At 47.4% G+C, this 20,185-nt stretch overlaps 1 protein-coding gene across 1 annotated transcript in view; it reads right to left on the bottom strand.

Moving 5' to 3' along the window:
* Positions 1-20,185, bottom strand: part of RNF17 (ring finger protein 17) — a 3,010,943-nt gene that overhangs the window by 2,635,494 nt on the left and 355,264 nt on the right. Inside the window, exon 9 of the mRNA XM_078657063.1 lies at positions 13,423-13,523. Within this exon, the coding sequence (XP_078513189.1) occupies positions 13,423-13,523 (101 nt within the window). The remainder of the gene's footprint in view (positions 1-13,422; positions 13,524-20,185) is intronic.

Raw genomic sequence — 20,185 nt, 5'->3', positions numbered from 1 at the left:
GATAATATCCTGATTTGATGGAAGGTCATTGAAGACACAACCCGGCTGATGTACGAGCAGGTTTTTGGGTCGGATTCGGACGCAGGGTCCCAGAGTTCTGCCGTCTTGAAATTTGTGGCCTTCTCCATGGAACAGCCTGGACCTTGAGTTGTAGCAGTGCCCAGGTAGTAATTTAATAACAACGGCTTGAGGGGATCAGACCACAGCCTCACTTCACTTTCGGTTTTGTTTCTCCAGCGCACTGTCTCCTATCTGCGATGTGTCTGTTGATCGGACGAGCTCCGATGCCAGCTCATTGAGCTTCGAGCTAGCGACTGTTTGGCTGTGGACTCAAATTGGCCCGACTTCGCCTCCTGTATTCTTGTGTGTGAATTTTAAGGAGCCATTTGGACCAGATCCCAAGCCTCCCTCCGGGGCACCTGGCTCGCCATGACGGGCAAGCCCTAGGGTGAAAAACGGAAAGTCAAGACCACTATCCGTGGAGGTTCAACCCAGACGAATGTCATGGATCGCTACACACTTTCTAAAGGATACCCTGGTGGCGCGCCTAGGGCCCGGGAGGAGGCTGTCGACGATCCTGCTGTATTGGCGGAATTAACGCTACAGGACGTGATGGGCGCCATTGCTGGTATTCAGTCTTCTATTGGCCGACAGTATGAAGCCCTGGCTCTGAAGTTGGACACGGTGGCTATTGATGTCCACCTCATTCGCACGGATTTGGCCAAGACGAACGAGAAAGTGAAGTCATTGGACCTAAAGACATCCAGCCTTACCACGGATGTGTCCGACTTGCAAACAGAAGTGCGCAACCTTAGATCTGCTAATGGCTTTTTTGCTCGTTGCTTGGAGGATTTTGAAGGCCGTGCACGGCGCAACAACGTGCGTATTATTGGGGTCCCAGAAGATTCTAGTTCACTCGCCACTGATCTTCGAGTGGAGGACCTCATTCTTAATCATATTGCACCCAAGGGCCTGAGCAAATTCTTTGCCATCGAACGTGCGCACAGAGTGCCAGGGGGACAGGCGAAGCCCGGTTTTCCCCCCCGTCCGATTATTTCACGGATCTTCAACTTCAGAGATCGCGACGTCATTCTGCAGGCGGCACGGACAAGCGGCCCTACGCAGTTCGAGAACGCTGCTGTGAACTTTTATCCGGACTTTTCTCAATCGGTCCAGAAACAACGAATGGGATTTCAAGGGGTGAAATAAGAGACATGGAACTAAAATACGCTATGTTATTCCCGGCCTGACTGCGTGTTGAATATGACAATCGAACATTCTTCTTTGTCAGGCCTGAGGAAGCGAGTGATTGGTTGGACACTTTGCCGGCTCGCCGTGCTGGCCAGGAACATGCTGGTGGTGCTGATGGGGGACTGATGGACCAAGAATGATTATGGTGCCTGTGTCCGGAACACTATTCAACGTGTCCAGCTGAGGCTCACTGACTTCCTTGATCATTCCATTCGTATCTTGGGAGGTAGCGGGGATGGCGGGACCCCTTTCCTCCTCTGGGGTTTTCTTTGTGTAGATTAGTTCTTTGTTTGTAATTGTTAGGGCGACAGGCACACTGCAAATTGGGGTGGCTTTTGAGTCAGTGCAGGGGTGCAGGGTGGGGGGGAGTTGTGTTGGGAACCTTGGGGGGAGGGAGGGCCATGTTTTGGGATTGTTTGTTTTTTCTTTTTCAAGGCAAGGTACTTTCATTATCTTTGACATTGGTGTGATGCTTTTTTTCCGATGGGAGTTCATTGTGCATCTGGATGGGGGGTAGAGGGTTGAGGGTATTATGCTGGAATGTGAATGGGTTGGGTGATCGGATAAAGAGAGGGGTGGTTATGCAGCTGTTGCGGCGCCTTTCGCCTGATGTCGTTTTGCTACAAGAGACACACTTGATAGGAAATACTTGTCACGCTCTTAATAGACGGGGTTATCGTCTTGCTGCCCATTCTGGATTTACATCTAGTTCTAGAGGAGTGGGTATTTTGCTTAGGGCTTCCCTCCCCCTCGAGGTTGACAATGTGATCCTTGATGCCAGGGGTCGATATGTTGCACTTGTTGGGCAGTGAGAGGGAAAACCAATTTCGTTGGTGTCGGTGTATGTCCCTCCGGGCTTACAATTCACGACATTTACGGACCTGGGGCGGATGGTTCTGGGTCTCCCGGAGGGTGTTTTGATACTGGGTGGTGATTTTAACTCCGTCATTTCTGGCAGAATAGACCGCTATCCGCCCCGAGATCTTCCTGCTGCGCAATCCTGGTTGGCTGACTTCCTGGAAACATTGGGACTTATAGATTGTTGGAGACTAATGCATCCAGAGCAAACACAGTTTACTTTCCATTCGGGAGCTCATGGTAGTCTTTCTAGATTGGATTATATCCTGATACCGGCTGCCCTGTCCCCTTCGATTGGAAAGATTAGACACTTGCCCCAGGGTATATCAGACCATTCCCCTATTTGATTTCATTTTAATCTTAGCATTGGCGCTGAAGGGAGGGTGGCCCCGATTAACCCCTGGTATCTTCTTAATCCTAAGACTCGCACTGAATTGATTAAATCATTTGATCTGTATTTTAGTGAGAATGCTGGTTCTGTATCCTCGCCTGTTTCGTTATGGGAAGCTTTTAAGACTGATCAGGGGACAGGCATTGTCTTTGGTGGGGTGTGCTAAGAAATGTAAGAATGAGGCAATTGTTCAGCTCGAGACTGAAATCACAGACCTGGAGACTGCATTGGAACGAGAGGTGTCTCGAGAAGCATTACATGTCCTCCGCCTTAAACAATTAGAATATAAAACTTTGGTTACTGATGCGGCAATGATGATGAGTAGGGAACAGCAGGGACGGCTATATGATGTGGGTGATAAAGCTGGAAAATTGATTGCCTGGCTGGACAGAAGGGAGAGAGCCAGTCGAGTGGTTCCGGTGGTTGAGACATGTGGTGGTGTGCGTGTAACGGACTCTGTTGAAATTGTTGAATGCTTTGCTGATTATTTTCGAGAGGTCTATACCTCGGTGTCCGACAGGCCCGAGGAGGATTCGTAGTTGTTGCTTTGTGATATAGCACTTCCATGTTTGTCGGAATCGGATCGGGACTGTTTGGATGCCACGCCCTCGGTGGATGAGGTGGCTCTCGCGCTCCGCTCCATTCGTTCCGGCAAGGCTCTGGGTCCTAATGGCCTTCCTGTTGAACTCTATAAATTACGCCCTGATACTCTAGCTCCTTATCTCCGTGATATGTTTTTGGCTGCGCGAGACAGTGGCTCCCTCCCCAGAGATCAGCGTCTTACTACCATTGTGGTGATCCATAAGGAGGGTAAACCACGGGATCGCTGCTCGTCTTATAGACCCATTTCGCTCTTAAATGCGGAGCCTAAGATCCACGCCATACTGCTTGCTAATCGTCTGATTACGGTTATTAGCGACCTGATTCATCCGGATCAATCGGGTTTTATCCCGCACCGTAACACGGCATTAAATTTGCGACGTTTGCATGGTGTTCTCGCGAGGGCCCCAACGCTGCGTGAACCGGCCATCTTTGCGTCCTTGGACGCCACGATGGCCTTTGATACAATCGAATGGTCTTATCTCTGGGCGGTACTCGGCAAATTTGGATTCGGCGCTGGTTTTATTGGTTGGGTCAAACTCCTGTATGAAACGCCACTGGCCCAGGTGGTGGTTAATGGCCGTGTCTCCGTGCCTTTTACTCTTGGGAGGGGCACGCAGCAGGGTTGTCCGTTGTCCCCGCTCCTCTTTGCTTTGGCGTTGGAGCCACTCGCCGCTTGGCTACGGTGGTAACCTTCGATGAAGGGTATACGCTGGACGCCGGAATTTGAAGATCGCATTTCCTTATACGCGGATGATATTTTATTGTACCTTACATCTCCCCAAAAATCGCTCAACGTATTGTTTGACGTACTTAACTCCTTCGGGAGGAACTCGGGCCTTATCATGAATTGGTCGAAATCCTACATTTATGTACTTGCGGGTGATGTCCCTCGTTTGCCGCGGGGCTGTTCCATCCAGTTGTCGCAGTCTGGCTTTAAGTACTTGGGTGTGTTTATCTCGTTGGATCCGGCGGTTCGCTATGAACGCAATTTACTCCCCCCACTCCAAAGGTTGCGCTCCGATGTAGCGCGTTGGCGTAAATTACCGTTATCTCCCCTAGGGCGTGCGGCCCTTTTTAAAATGATGTCCTTACCGCGGTTCCTATTCGCACTTCAGAATAGTTTTGATGTCATCCCCTCGAAATATTTTCGGGAAGTAGAATCGTTGCAGAGGCAATTAATATGGGACGGACGTTCACGCATCGCTCTTCCAAAATTGACACTTCCCGGGTATGATGGCGGTATAGCGCTCCCGGATATTCGTGGGTATTATTGGGCCTCCCACCTTGCTGCCATCAACAACGAGATGTATGGCCCGGCGCTGAATCCAGCATTTGAAATGGATAAGTGGCTGCTCCCGGGTGGTGATTACTACAGGACGCTTTATTCGGGACCCTCGCGTTCACAACTCTCGGGACCTACCGCTATAGCCGTGCGGGTATGGCATAGCGCAACGGCGGCTATGGGCTGGAGTGATAAACTAACTGGTGCAACTCCGCTCTATGCCTCTGCGAAGTTGGGTGGCCTATGGAAGACGAAGGGATTTGATAAATGGGACACGATCGGTATTAGTAAAGTGTGTGATCTCTGGGTTAAAGGAAAGGTGAAGTCCTTCTCGGATCTGCAAGTAGAGTATAAGCTGAGTGACAGGGAAAAATTTCGTTATGTCCAGGTACGCCATGCTCTGAACTCTGTGTTGCCAGTGGGTAGTGATATTCCGGACTCCTCCCCCCTCGAAGATCATATACTAGACGGTTATGTGCCAGACAGTACCATCTCATTGTTCTATAAGAAAATGATTAATGACCAATCGAGTCTGCTTGATCGCCTTCGTGAAGCTTGGATTGCTGATGGTATTGAACTGGATGATGAGGACTGGCAGTCTGCGATCTCCTCTCCCAGGGAGGTGGCGATTCCGGACCGCCTCCGTCTGGTCCGACTCAAGATCCTCCACAGAATCTATGTCACCGGTCCCCGTCTGATCCATATGGGCTATTCCACGGATGGCATGTGTAGGCGTGGGTGTGGTCTCCTTGGCACCTATCTCCATATCATATGGGAATTCCTTGAGGTGGTGCGATTTTGGAAACGTATACATGAGGTGATGGATGAAGTAACGGGTGTTGTAATGATGCCGGAAGCCCGACAATGTTTATTGAATGTGTGGGGTCTGAATGATTATGACGTGTCGCAGCTTCGGTGGGTGACTCTTGCCAATATGGTTGCGAAGAGGGATATTGCACAGTTGTGGGGGTCCCCAAAAAAATGGGGGAAGATTTGGAACCAGTGGAACTCATACCGTGGAGATATCTGTACGCCCCCACTCACTGCGATTCCTAGTCCTTCCCAATCGCCCTGACCTACATTCCTAGCTGTGGTATATTGTGCTGTTCATATGCAATTCTACCTTTGGCACCCTCCCCTCATCTGTATTCAAAAATATTTTCTCCTGTTGTCATATATCTCCCGTCCTCCTTGAGCGCAGGCCAAATGGCTGTATTATTGCTGTATTGCCTTGATTTTATGTTTGATGTGTTGTTTCCTTTTGTTTTATATAATAAAAAGTTACAAAAAAAAAAGAGCAAATACTCTCTAAAGCTATTCAGAAGAGATAATTATTTATCAATGAAGTACCCAGCTGTAGGATTTTTGCTGTTATGTCAGCGGCTCCCACACGCCATCAAAAGGAGTTTGTCAAATTACTGTATCTTTTAAAGGCACATGGCGCGCAGGCTACAACAGCACAGCAGTCCAAGTTAAGGGTCCTAGTGAGAGGAAAGTTTCATATGTTTGCTATCAGAGGAAGCTCAGGAACTGCGGTAAGAAACCTACACCGCAAAATAGAAAAGAAAAAATCTAATAGAATATAGTACTGGGGACGGGGGGGGGGGACGGATTACTCAGGGTGCAGCACTACGGCACCCAGCAGGTGCGCTAATCAGGGGAGGGAGGAGAGAGGTATTGTAGGCTATTCCCCATCTCCCAGGGTGGCGGGGAGTCAGGAGGGCACAGGGGTAGGTGGGCACGGGTAGCAAAAACAAATAAATGAGGAATCTTCAAGGTTCAACTGTTTTACTGTGAAAGACTTTTTAATATGGGGCTGTCTAGCTTCAACAGTTTAGCTTCCTTAAATTCTGTTTCTACCAGAGAGTTTATTTTTGAGATTCATATTTTAGTTTATTTATACAAATTGCCTTCCATTTGATGCATGCAGTCTTAAAGGCACAGTGACAGTCCATGAAAAGCCACCATAGAGAAGAAAGGAATGGTATGATGCAGTGGCATCTTTCTGTATTGCAAACCATACAGGCTGAGGCGTGGATATCTTACTCTACTACTGTATAAAGCAGATTTGAGACATGGAAATGGCAGTAGTACTGCAAAGAAGGAACAATATTAGACAAAGTATGGAAAGCATCAAAATAAATGCAGTAAAAACTAAAACGAAACTTGCACTTGACAAAGCAGAGCATGAAAGGTGTAAGCTAACAGGCAGATAAGATCAACAGAATATAAAAAGAGCTGTAAACTGGTCTTGTGTACAATGTTGTCATTCACCCAGTTCAGTGTTTTTGTCAGCCAAAATAACGAAGCATACAGGGAGATTAAGTTCTACTTTTCCCATTATATGCGTAGAATTCTGTACTAGGTGACGCTAATGAAAAGAGCAAACTGGCAACTGTGGTATATGCAATAAATGCAAATGAATATGCTACTTACCAGTATGCATCTGTTCTTGGCATGTAGGGCTACTAACATTCATATCTAGTGCATAGATCGCCGCCTAGTGTTGGGTCCGGATGATTGCACATTGTTGTCCTGGAAGAGTCTTCGAAGTATCACGAGATAGGTGGCTCCTCCCCTGGACTACAGTGCGCATGGGCATCGACTCCATCCCCAGATTGTTTTTAGCCATTGTGGCAGAGATGGAGTGAAACAGTGTACAGGATGTCCATGCTAATGATGAATGCAAGAGAGTGTCTGCAGCCGCTATGGGCACCGGGGAGGAGGGCGGGCGATATGAATGTTAGCAGCCCTACATGCCAAGAACAGATGCATACTGGTAAGTAGCATATTCAGTTCGAGGCATGTGGGCTGCTAAATTCATATCTAGTGCATAGAATACACAGCAGTCCCTCCATTAAGGGCGGTTGCCCGTGCCAGCTGCAGAAGCTTGAAAAAGTGTCTTGAGAACAGCCTGTCCTACAGCTGCTTGCTGTTTGGAATGCACATCTACGCAAGAATGCTTGGTAAATGTGTGTGGTGTAGACCATGTGGCTGCTCTACAAATGTCTTCTAAAGGAATGTTCCCCAGGAAAGCCATGGAGGCCCCCAATTTGCGTGTAGAGTGCGCCCTTGGGGGTATTGTTAAAGTGCGTTTAGCCTTTTGATAACAGATTTGAATGCATTTAACAATCCATCTGGCTATTCCTGCTTTGGAAATGGGGTTGCCTTTGTGTTGTGCTGAGAAGGCAACAAAAAGTTGTTGTGTCTTCCTAAAGGGTTGTGTCCTGTCAATGTAGTACATTAGCGCCCTCCTAACGTCTAATGTATGAAGCATTCTTTCTGCTACCGTTTGCGGGTTTTGGAAAAAAGCAGGCAGGTCAATAGTTTGGTTGATATGAAACTGTGACACCACCTTTGGAAGGAATTTGGGGTTAGTGCGGAGCACTACCCTGTTAGAGTGTATTTGGATGAATGGCTCTTGGATTGTGAGCGCTTGCAGCTCACTAACACGCCTGAGCGACGTGATAGCAATGAGAAAAGCCACTTTCCATGTTAGAAATTGAAGTTCGCATGAGTGCAGTGGCTGGAAAGGTGGGCCCATCAGCCTAGTGAGGACCACATTGAGGTTCCACACAGGAGCTGGTGGAGTTCTAGGAGGAATGACTCGTTTCAGTCCCTCTAGGAAGGCTTTAATGGCAGGCACTCTGAAAACAGAGAGGTGCTGCCGATTCTGGAGGTAAGCCGCTATGGCGGATAAATGTATCCGAATGGAAGCGTATGCCAGATTGCATTTGTAAAGATGTAACAAATAGCAGATGTTAGGAATGGATGCATCTAGCGGGTTGATATTGTTGTCTGTACAGTAAATGACAAACCGCTTCCATTTTGCAGCATAGCAAGCTCTGGTCGTGGGCTTCCTTGCCTCACGGATGATGTCCATGCATTCAGGAGGCAGGTTGAGGTAGCCAAATTCTAAGACCTCAGGAGCCAGATCGCCAGATTGAGCTGTTGCGGATCTGGATGCTGAATGTCGCCATGGCTCTGCGTCAAGAGGCTGGGTGTGAGATGCAGCCTTTGATGCGGTACCACGGAAAGTTCTAGAAACGTGGTGTACCACGGTTGGCGTGCCCATGTTGGAGCAACTAGGATGAGAGTCATCGAGTGTTGCTTTAGCTTTCTTGCCACCAGCGGAATGAGAGGCTCTGGGGGAAAAGCGTACGCAAATTTGCCTGACCAGTTCATCCATATCGCATTCCCCTGCGATTGCGGATGAGGGAACCTGGCGGCAAAGCTTTGGCATTTTGCGTTTTCCCTTGTGGCAAACAGGTCTATCTGTGGATGACCCCACTGCTGGAAGTACGGGTGGAGCACTGATGGATGAATCTCCCACTCGTGCATTTGATGGCTGTACCTGCTGAGCAGATCCGCCATCTGATTGTCCTTGCCGGGGAGGTGTTCTGCCATGAGGAAAATGTTCCTCTGAATGGCCCACTTCCACATGCTCTGAGCCAGATGAGACAGCTGTGGTGAGTGAGTACCTCCTTGCTTTTGGATGTAGTACATGGCTGTCATGTTGTCCGTCCGGATCAACACGACTTTGTTGCACAAATGTACCTTGAAGGACTTTAGCGCCATGAAGATTGCCATCAATTCCAGGTAGTTGATGTGCAACTTCTGTTGTTGAGTGGACCACAGTCCCTGCACAGTGTAGTGGAGCACATGAGCTCCCCATCCTTGGAGAGAAGAGTCCGTCGTCAGGATAATCTGTGGCACCGGCTCTTGGAACGGTCGTCCCTTGCAAAGGTTGTGTGGATTCCACCAATGCAGAGAGTTGTATGCCCGTCCGGTCACCAACACTAGGTCCGTCAGTTGTCCCCGAGCCTGTGTCCACTGATTTGCCAAGCATTCTTGGAGAGGACGCATGTGCAACCTCGCGTGCGGGACTATGAAAATGCAGGAGGCCATCATGCCTATCAACTGCATGAACACTCTCGCTGGTAGGGAGTGTTGCGGTCTGAACCGTTGGATTAGTGACTGGATGCTGTTGATCCTGGCTGGGTTTGGCTGAGCCATAGCAGTCAGGGTGTTTATTGTCGCGCCTAGATACTGCCGCACATGGGCTGGTTGAAGGTGCGACTTTGGGTAGTTTAGCGAGAATCCCAGACTGTGAAGAAGTTGAATAGTGTGGGACATGTCCGCGGCGCATTGTATTTCCGACTTCGCTTGAACAAGCCAGTCGTCTAGGTAGGGGTAGACATGTATGTTCTGCCGTCTGAGGTGCGCCGCTACTGTCGCCAGACACTTTGTAAACACTCTGGGGGCAGTAGTCACCCCGAAGGGAAGGACTTTGAACTGATAGTGTTTGTTTTGAATGGTGAACCTGAGGTACTTTCTGTGGGATGGGTGGAGTGGGATGTGGAAGTAAGCATCCTTGAGGTCCAAGGTTGCCAGGAAGTCCCCTTGGTTTAGCAGGGGAAGAATTTGTTGCAGTGTCAGCATGTGAAAGTGTTCTGACAGTATATACATGTTGAGGGGGCGTAGATCCAGAATAGGTCTGAGGGATCCGTCCTTTTTTGGGATGAGGAAGTACAGGGAATAGACCCCTGTGCCTTCCTCCTCCATTGGTACGAGCTCTATTGCGCCTTTTTGCAGCATTACCAAGACCTCCTGCTACAATAAGTGCAAGTGCTCTGCCGACATAGGACGGTGTCTTGGTGGAATGTTGGGAGGAGTGGATGTTAACTCCAAACAATAACCGTATTGGATCAGTTTTCTCACCCACCTGTCTGTGGTGATGGATGTCCAGACTGGCAGGAACTGCTGGAGTCTCCCCCCGACAGGTGTTGGATGGTCGGGGGGCAGTGACAGAGTCACTGTTTATTGGCGGCAGAGGAACGGGAGTTATTGTTCCCTCTGCCTCTGCCCTTGGCACTGTTACCTCTGTAACCCCCTCTACCTTGCTTGGGGTAGGAGGATTGTGCACCACCCTTTGTAAATTGCGATTGTTGACCCAAGTGTCCTCTGGTAACACCACGCGCTCCTGAGCGACGAAAAGTGTTTCCTCTGAATTGTTGGGACTGAAGTGCCCCCATGGACTTAGCAGTCTCGTTGTCCTTTTTAATCTTTTCAAGTGTGGTGTCTACATCTGGGCCAAACAGTCTGTCAGGATTGACGGGCTGGTTGAGGATTGTAGTTTGGATGTCAGGCTTAAATCCAGATATACGAAGCCAAGCTTGTCGTCTTAGCATGACGCTAGTGTTAATCCCCCTAGCCGCCGTGTCTGCCACATCAAGCGCACACTTTATTGCAGCGTTTGATATAAGCTTCCCCTCTTGTATGAGCATTTCGGCTGCTTCTTTATACTTTATACTCATCAGGTAGATGTTGAAGGAGCTGTTCTAGGGTGTCGTAATGCGCCCTATCGTAACGCGCCAATAGTGCCTGTGTGTTTGCTATACGCCATACATTGGCAGCCTGCGCAGCCACCCTCTTGCCGGATGCCTCAAGCACTTTCGACTCCTTGTCAGGGGGAGGAGCTTCACCCGTAGTTTGGGAGTTTGCCCTCTTGCGGGCATTGGCGACCACCAACGAGTCCAGAGGCAACTGTCCTCGAATATATGCAGGATCCTGAGGTGCTGGCCTGTATTTTTTCTCGATATGTGGGTTCACCACTCTTGCCCTGGAAGGTTCCTTAAAGATCTCTGGGGCATGTCTAAGGACACCTTTGAGCATATGTAGTATTTTAACAGTTCTTTCTGAGACAGAGAAAGTGTTAAACAAAAAGTCTTCCTCCACCGGGTCAGCATGCATGTCTACATCATGATTTGCTGCTGCCCGTTCGATTAAAGCATTAAATGCTGCAGAATCCTCAGTTGGAGATGTACGTGCCCCAAAACCTTGTGGATCTTGTACCACCTGCTGTCCACCTTGGTCCCCAGTGTCGTCATATGTGTCCTGCTGAACATCAGGGTCATTGTCCACTGGGAAATTGTATTGGTCGTCTTCCTCATCATCCTCTCCCCCTGATTGGTTTGGGGAAGGTGATGGACTCCTTCTTGGTGGTGGTAGAACGGGCTCAATAAGGGCAGGACTGTCCAGTGCTGTCCTCTTTTTCTTCAGTGGAATAACATATGATTCCAGTGGTTGGGAAGTGATCTTCCTTTTGTAAATGGTCAGTTTCCCCGTGTGGGCATCGATGTAATGCTCTGATTGGTCATCTGAGGCTTGAAGCGCCGAAGGAGCCGAAGTCTGTGGCACCGATCTAGGTGCAAACGCCTTTGGTGGCACCTTTGGTGGAACAGTGTAAAGAAGCTTGGCTGATGACTTCTGAGGAGCGTCCACCTCCTTTGGAGCCGACGGCGTGGGAGCCGTCGTCGACAAAGCTTTTTCCCGAATCCGTTTCAGGGAGTCGGTGACCTGCGCGGTGAAGGAGGCGGAGGGTGTGGTAGCCGACGGCCGGTGGCGTCGGAGTCCCTCGGTGTCAACGGTATTTGCGTCGACGAATCTTCAGCCGCATTGTGGCGCGGCTCCTTTGTAGACTTTGGCGCCGACGCCGATGCTGCAGATTCGACATCTTTGTGCCGATGCGTAGTGCCTGCGGCCTTCGGGTCGTGGCTTGTAGTCGACTTTTGTTCGACTGGGCGTTTAGTTGGCTGCGCCGTAGGAGCGTCTGAAGGCGTGTGAACCGACTTCGACGACCGTGCCGGAGCAACAGAGGCCGACTCTTGACGGACGGCCTTCTTGGAGGACGAGTCCTTGTGCACCTTGTGTGGCGCTGCCGTCTCGACAGCCTTCTTCGACTTCTGTGGGCCGGAGGTGGACGGAGCCGATGAAGGAGCCGGTTTCGATATCGTTTGCCGGACGTCGTCCGTTTTTGGTGTTGTCGCGTCCGGTAGTTTCGTTTTCGATTTTGCCTAGACGTCGGCCATTTTGTCTTTTGTCGAATCCGTGTGTTTCGGTTTCGATTTCGGCTGGACGTCGGCCATCTTAGGTGCCGTAGAGACCGAAGGTTTCGGTTTCGGTTTCGATACGGTTAATGGCGGCTCCGCTTGAGTGTCCGTGGCCGGGTGAGAAGGCGGGGCCGGGGATAGCGGTGCGGGGTCGTGGGTAAGGCCGAGTGGCGATCCCGTGACCTGAGCCTGAATCATATAGACTTCGGGGCATAGCTCTTCCTCCGAGCTATCTTCCGCGGCCCCATAAACTTCTTCGTCGTCCCCTAACTCCTCGACGTATTCAGTGTCCTGGCCGTGCCCTTCGACGTGTTCTTCGGCATCGGACTGGACCTCCGTCGTCGGAGGCGAAATTTGGAGATGATGGCTACTGCCTTCCACCGCGGGGTCGTCGAATATGTCGTCGGGTGCCGGTGCCGCTCGCTGGGCCTCGAGGCGCGCCGCGCGCCGATGCTTGAGCGTCTTCTTTGACCTGAATTGAGAGCAGGCCATACAGTTGTCTTCGTTGTGGTCCGGTGACAGGCATTTGTTACAGACCGGATGCACATCGATGTGTGGATATTTGGATCCACAGATGGGGCAGTATTTAAATGGGCTCCGCTCCATGGTAAGGTTGTCGGGTCTTGCTGCGACGAGAGGGCCTCGATGTCTGAAGAGTAACTTGACTCCGTTGATTTCCGGCTCAGAGAGTCGGACGACGCTCGAGACCGTGTGCAAACAATACCGACGCTGGTAACGAAGGCCTTTTGGCCTTAAGAACAAAGTTTATCGGTTCCGACACGGAGACGTCGAGAACCACATCCGAACCCAATGGCGGAAAAAAACAATCTGGGGATGGAGTCGATGCCCATGCGCACTGTAGTCCAGGGGAGGAGCCACCTATCTCGTGATACTTCGAAGACTCTTCCAGGACAACAATGTGCAATCATCCGGACCCAACACTAGGCGGCGATCTATGCACTAGATATGAATTTAGCAGCCCACATGCCTCGAACATAACAGCACAGCAGATAATTAACAACCAATTTGTAGAATGTTCAACCCTTTCAAAAGATGGGTGTGTTCCCAGCCTCTCGGAAGTTGGAAGGATTCAATCAGCGGGATGTTTTTTGCTGGCACAAACTGTATAAATAGAATGAGCATACCTCTTTTGAAGGACACATAACATTTTTGAAAACTCTCCATTTATGGACTGTTCCACCCTTTGCTGGTCCTGCTTCCTTTGTGAGCGCAGATGGTCAAGTGTCTACAATAGGATTAGAATGTTTGAGAAAATAATAATGAATTGAAAAAGCAATGCTTTATTTAGAATACTTTAAAACTTAAAAAATAAAAAGCTTCTTTGCTGCATTTAAAGCAGCACTTCTTAGAAACAATTTTTATCCAGAAGCTAGTCCCAAATACTTAGCGAGCACACTCTCGACCAGAGTGTAGATAAATGGACACTTCAACACCTTAAAAGCACCTGAATCCAAACAAGTCACACATAAGCACAAATCAAGCAACAAGTACACACATTTGCAGCAATCAATGACTCGCAGAAAATAAAAGATGGTAACAGTATTCATAAATTTCAGTTGCAAATCTTTTGATTGATGGAACAGTAGAGAATCCACCTGGAGAGGAAGACTAATATTCCACTCCCAGGTGGAACAACAACGTAAAAACCAGGGGTGGGCGGAATTTGCGTAGTCGCGCTACGCACAGCTCAGCAAAACGGTAAAAAATCTCCGCGAACACGCAAAAGTTCCGCGAACACGCGGAATTGCCTGTTCCGCCCGTTCGCGATGCTTTTTTCCTGTCAGCGAGCACTGTTTGCGTGCTTGGGGGGAAATATCTCGTGAACACGCATTTTGATAGCGCAAACAAATAAAAAAATTCCCCGAAGTTGCGGATCGCGGAATTTTGGGCAATTTCGCGTTCTCCGTGGAACGCGAAATTAACCAAATTTCACAAATTCCGCGAGCGGAACGGAATTTTCTTCCCAGGCCTAGTAAAAACAAGGAAACACAGCCAGAAACCTCTACCTTTGTACCTGCAACTGACTATGTGCAGAGCCCTGGAAAATTGCGGCTATCCTGTGTTTTAGTTTTTTGGATTCTAAGTAATTTCAACCAGCACGCTGTAGAGTGCTTTAATGCCCTTTTGGCCTTGTAAGCGCTAAATAAAATGACAAGTTCTAAAGTGTCACAGACAATTGGGAAAAAGATAGAGAACATAAAAAAAAACTGCCAGGCTAAAGTGTTCTCAGGAAAAGATATACGAGGTAAGAGTAGATTCACTGGATGCTTTCTATATTTAAGTTTGGGGAAGACAAGATTGGGGAATTGATTTGGGGTTACTGAAAGACTTCACTGAATAATTTAATGTTGTATGATTAAATCTGACATACTGCTCAGAGATACGCTGCATGCATCCTTACATTTAATCAAACTACAAAATAGAAAAATAGAAAACATTAATATTTTCCAGGAATTAAAGAAACACCTACTAATAATTTAAAGACCATACATTTTTAATAGAGAAAAACATACAAACAAATTATTTTAATCAGCTCAAAATCTTATTTACTGAAGTTGTATTTTATGAATAAGAATTCCAATTGTACATGTATTGACCTTAGCCCAAAGAGTAGGTCTGGCTCATCCTCTGAGACGGATGAGAAACCCTAAAAAGTCTAACTTACTCAATTTAAATGGAAAAACAATTAGTTCTTCATATCTGCAATGAGTAAAGCAAATGAAAAGATTCACAGACAAAGGACTAGAATGAAACTCATTTTAATCAATGATATCCTCAAAACAAATATTTCAAACCCTACAGCAATGCATACTTGACATTTGTACATATTTACTGTATTACGACGTTCATGTGGGACCTTAGGCATAGCACACACTCAGATTCTCAATCTGAGGGGAGAAAACTGCATGTGTATACACACACACTGTCAATAATTCCGTGGGCCTCAAGACACTCAAACAAAAAGAAGACAAAAGCGTAAATGTATTGGTGTGGTCATATTTTCCGGGCAGGCCCATTGTATTTTTCCCTATGTTAGCATGAGCATGTTGCAGACAGCCCTCTGCTAAACGCAAGTTACTATAGAAACGTATTTTGCTTTGTGCTACATTGTACTTTTACACAGAACCTGCCGTTTTCACATTCAGCTGTTTCCTGGGATTTAGTCTGCACACCGTAGACAAGGTCAAACAACAATGCCCCTTGCTATGTACAGAATCGGTAACAACACACTTGGAGAGGAATCTTTCCAAGGAAGAGATCATGACAGCACCTGAGATGTAGAACTTTCATCCGTGCATGCTAAGGCATGGGGTCTGCAGCAGACACCGAAAGATCTTCTGATCTATAATACCTTAGCTTCTGTAGAAGGGGTGGGGGTTAGGCTACCCTGTCATATAGTGACAGCTCCTTTTATTATTTATGGACTACTTACTATACTGACCGTATTTGTGTTAGGCATTTTCTTACTCATTGTGCCATGTATACTGCATACTAGAGCACAATAGTTAAAATAAACATTTTGTACTTCCTGTGTGGGTCAGATCTTATTGTAGACTAGTAAGAGTGCGAGAGCAAAAGGGTGTGTCCTGCAGCGGCGATTCCTGAAAGGTTCAGGAGTGTTGTGTTCTGGGGTGTCTAATCACTTGATCCTCTGTGAGTGAGTAGAAGGGCAAGTGAGACACTAAAGCTAGTCGGTCCCCGGCTCATGGGTACTCGGGTGGTAGGACTTAGTCCCTGCCTACTTAGGATCTATGATCCCAGGCACAGTTGTTACTTCGCAAAATCCCTGCAACATGGCACCGCCTAGGTTTGGTCTGTTACTTATTCACGGGACCCTCGAGTAGCGCATGTGCTTGTCCACAATACCCTTGCACTGTTTTCCCAGAGAAATCCGTGGTGAGAGGGCTTTGCTTCCTCAGTTTGTAGGGATCACCTATTGTTGTAGGTTTTTCAAGTTTGAATTTTAAAAAGGTTTTATTTTTGGTGCTACCGGTTGAATCCCTATCTTTGGCTTAATGGATCAACCGGTTGTGATTCCAGCGCATTGCCGCAAGGCGTTTACTCAACATTTGTTGCAGCATGGAGTCCCCAATGCGGGATCTCCTTTTTTTGGTAGTTAAAGTGGATACTGCATACCATTTACTCTTGGGTTACGTTTTCCGCTGTGGATGCGAATTATAATTCTTTCCATGCTTACAGAGCTTTCGATGGTCCGACAGCTTATCGCTCTCATGCAGTTGTTGACGCCCTTCTTGCGGCCTGGCAGCACCAGATTTGGTTTCATGACGCCCTACCGCATTCTATTGCTACTGTTCCTATAGGCCCCCTAAGTATTGACGGGGCCACTAGGCCTGTTTTGGCCGGTTTTATTCCATACCCTAATTATATTAATGCCAATTTGACAGAAGTACGTTTGTTGTATGCTTAGATTGTACTTCTTTATAGACCCCATATCCAATTTGTTGTCCGTGCCTTTCTCGCGGCTACACCACCTGTGCAAGGTGGAGTACTTGTCATTAGCCCCGGTATTATTAACACGCTCATGGTCAAACGTCCTCAAAATCGTGGGGATTTTCCCTTTTAGAAAGCTCAGAACATTGATGTAGTTTTTCCACTTACGGGTCCTGTGCAAAAACATAGGATCCTTACTATGTGCTTGCCTATTGGTTGTATTCCAACCTTGGCCGACTGCAACACCTGGGGGACAGTATTTGCCTCAGTGTATACGCTTTGCTATGGCACCCCCTCGACGAGAAATCTTCCGAGCACTTCCAAACTAGTACAGAACAAAACACAGGGCAGTTCCTCACCTAGACTTAGGGATAAAGCTAATGTGCATTTTTCCATAGTCTCCAAAATGATTATTTCTAATGTAAAAGGGGAGGCCTTTCGGCTGTAGCAGAAGTTGACAGGGAGCGTGAGTTGCTGATTATTATTGATGAGGTGTATACATCCTTAGGTCTCAATAATTGGGTGGGGGGGTAGTTAAAAGAGAAACCACCTCTGTATAGAGCCCCTTTCTGGAAGAAGAAAGTTGTGACTTTAACAGCAAAATATGCCTCAGACCTTGAGAACCCGCCTCCTGGACAGGAGCTGGGCGGGGACTCTCCTCGCCAGCGCAGCAGAAGTTATTGTAGCGCGCCAGACACTCCACCAGTTTCTGGAGGCAAAAGCAACTGACAACTGCAGACTCCCGTGTGGCTTCACCTGATAGACTATCATGTAGACATTCAAATTGAAGGCGACATTAAACGTACCATTAATGATATTTTCTGGGACAACTTTACCTCTTATGATATTTTGTTGGCAGAGGTTGACTGGCCTCCCCAGGTTGTTCTAACATGTCCATTAGGCAAGCATGTGATCATACCTTCCTTTTCGCAATTTGTCCCTGATGAGACTAAGCATGCTTATGCTTCTGAATTGGCTCTTGCTTTGGCCCCTCCAACCAGGCTGTTTGGGAAAGGGACTCTTCTATGCATGCTTTCCTATACGTTCTACTCCTCAGCCACAGCCTCAATATCCTATCAAACGTGATGCTAAAGCGTCCTTAAGGAGATTCTTACTCAATTGGAATACTGGGGTGTAATTGAACCTTATCTCGCTACAATGAATAATACTCTTTTTCCTATTTTGAAATTTGATGGTTCATATTGCATAGTTTTGGATTATAGACATTTGAACAGTCCTACTCGTCCTTTTGAAGTGCAAAACACGCATAGTACAGCTTTCGTCAATAATATGGTGCGTAAAAGGTTTAAAACTACACTTATTTCTAATGTATTTTTCAGTCACAACCAGGCTCCTGAGAGACGGAATTTGTCCACGTGCAGCGCCCTCAGTTCTCAGAGGCAAAAAGCGAGATTGCCCATGGGGTATAAGACTAGCCCCAGGGTCTTTGCAGCACGAATTAAGTCCCATTTGCATGGTATTGATCCCGACGCTTTCTCTTATTTCAACAACTCAGTTCTGCAATTTGGTTGGACACTTCAGAATGGACACATTCCTTGGCAATACCAGACAGATGAGGACTTGAATCCCCATCTCGTGAGAGTGGATCGCATCATCACACGGTTCGCTGCTCTTGGTTACAAGTTCAATTTTGCAAAGTCGCATATTGCTTTTCTGGCCTTTCTTTTTCTTGGTTTTGAATTTACTAATGAAGGTTGTGGGTTAGCTCCCCATTTCTTGGCTAGATGTGCACAATTGCAACCTCCATCTACACCTAAGCAACTCAAGCCTTTGCTTGGTGTTCTGAACGTTGGCAGGGCTTACATTCCTGACTATGCTCAGCGTATCAAACCTCTAAGCTTTGATACACCTTGCAACACACTACTAGTAAAGAATACTCCTTTTTCTCACCACCACATAGGCTACACACTCGCATTGATAGGATCTTTTGCTCTATACATTTAATCGCCAGTGTGGCGGACACTACATATATAGGCAAGATCCTCTCAGATCATAATCCAATCGAAATTACATAAACATGGGGCAAGATCCCCACACATTCCGACCTGGAAGCTACAGCCGTTCCTGCTGGAAGACACAGTTTTCCACAGCGATTGTTAATTATTTTGCAGGCACTGCTAGTATGCGCCAAGTGGAATGGGACGCTTTTAAAACTGTGATAAGAGGAGTAGCAATTAGCATACACGTGGGGGTTCGCTCAGCTATAGTTGAACTGCTAACAGACATTGAGGGTAAAATGGGTGCACTAGAGCGGGAGGCGGTCACAAACGGCACAAATAAGGAAGAACTACAAGAGGCTCATATAAAACACGCTGAACGTTTGGAAGAACTGCGTGTAATAGATTATTGTTTATACACACAAAAGCAACATGCAAAGGTGGATAGAGCAGGCACACTTCTAGCCAGACTTATCAAAGATACACCGGTGATGTCTCCAATTCTCGAAATTAACACCCCAAAAGGCACCACTATCAATACTCAATTAGAGATAAATCTGGCTTTCAGAACTTATTACGAGGTGTTACATGCAGCTCGAATGGAACCCTGTGGCACTGAATAGGAGGCATTTTTTGAAGGACTGCAGTTCCCGCAGTTGCTAGCTGACCATACAAAAGAGCTAGAGAAACCAGTAATAGAAATAAGAGCAGCAATTAAAGCCCTACCCCGCAATAAAACTCCAGGACTTGACAGACTCCCGGCAGAATTTCGGCGGCGTATGCGGCGTTGCTAGTTCCCCATTTACGGAGGCTATACCAAGCCTCTTTGGAGTCCGGTTCTCTTCCTCCCACTACATGGCAAGCAATAGTATTGCCATTAAAACCGGGTAGGGATAGTAAAGATATGTCGGGATACCGAACCCTTTCATTATTAAACATGGATTATAAGATTCGGAGTAAAATATTAGCGACTAAGATCCAACAATACATACCACAACTCATACATAAGGATCAGTGTGGGTTTGTACCGGGGAGGGGCACTGTCTTTAATATTAGAAGGTTACACCAAATCATGACAATATAATTCCAATACTAACACACAAGGACGCATATCGCTGGACTTACGTTAAGCATTTGACTCACTACACTGGAACTATATGTTTTGCACTCTTCTGAAATTTGGAATCCCAACCAAGTATTTGAAATGGGTTGCCTTCCTGTACACAAATCCCACAACATGGGCACGTACAGGGACTCGTATATCACGACAATATGCAGTAGCACGGGGTACGCAGCAGGGCTGCCCACTCTCACCTCTGATATTCATCCTTGGTCTTCAACCGCTTCTCCTCAAACTCCGTACATTAGCGATATATGATATAATATTGCACTTTGACAATCTTCGAGGTTACCATGCACCAATCTCTACAATATGTAATAGTTTCCAATTGCTGTCAGGGCTCTCTATAAATCACAC

This window comes from Lissotriton helveticus, chromosome 8 (genome assembly GCF_964261635.1).
Source record: "Lissotriton helveticus chromosome 8, aLisHel1.1, whole genome shotgun sequence".
In the NCBI taxonomy this organism is placed as follows: domain Eukaryota; kingdom Metazoa; phylum Chordata; class Amphibia; order Caudata; family Salamandridae; genus Lissotriton; species Lissotriton helveticus.
The sequence above is the reverse complement of the archived record's forward strand: the minus strand, read 5'-3'. Positions and strand labels throughout refer to the sequence as shown.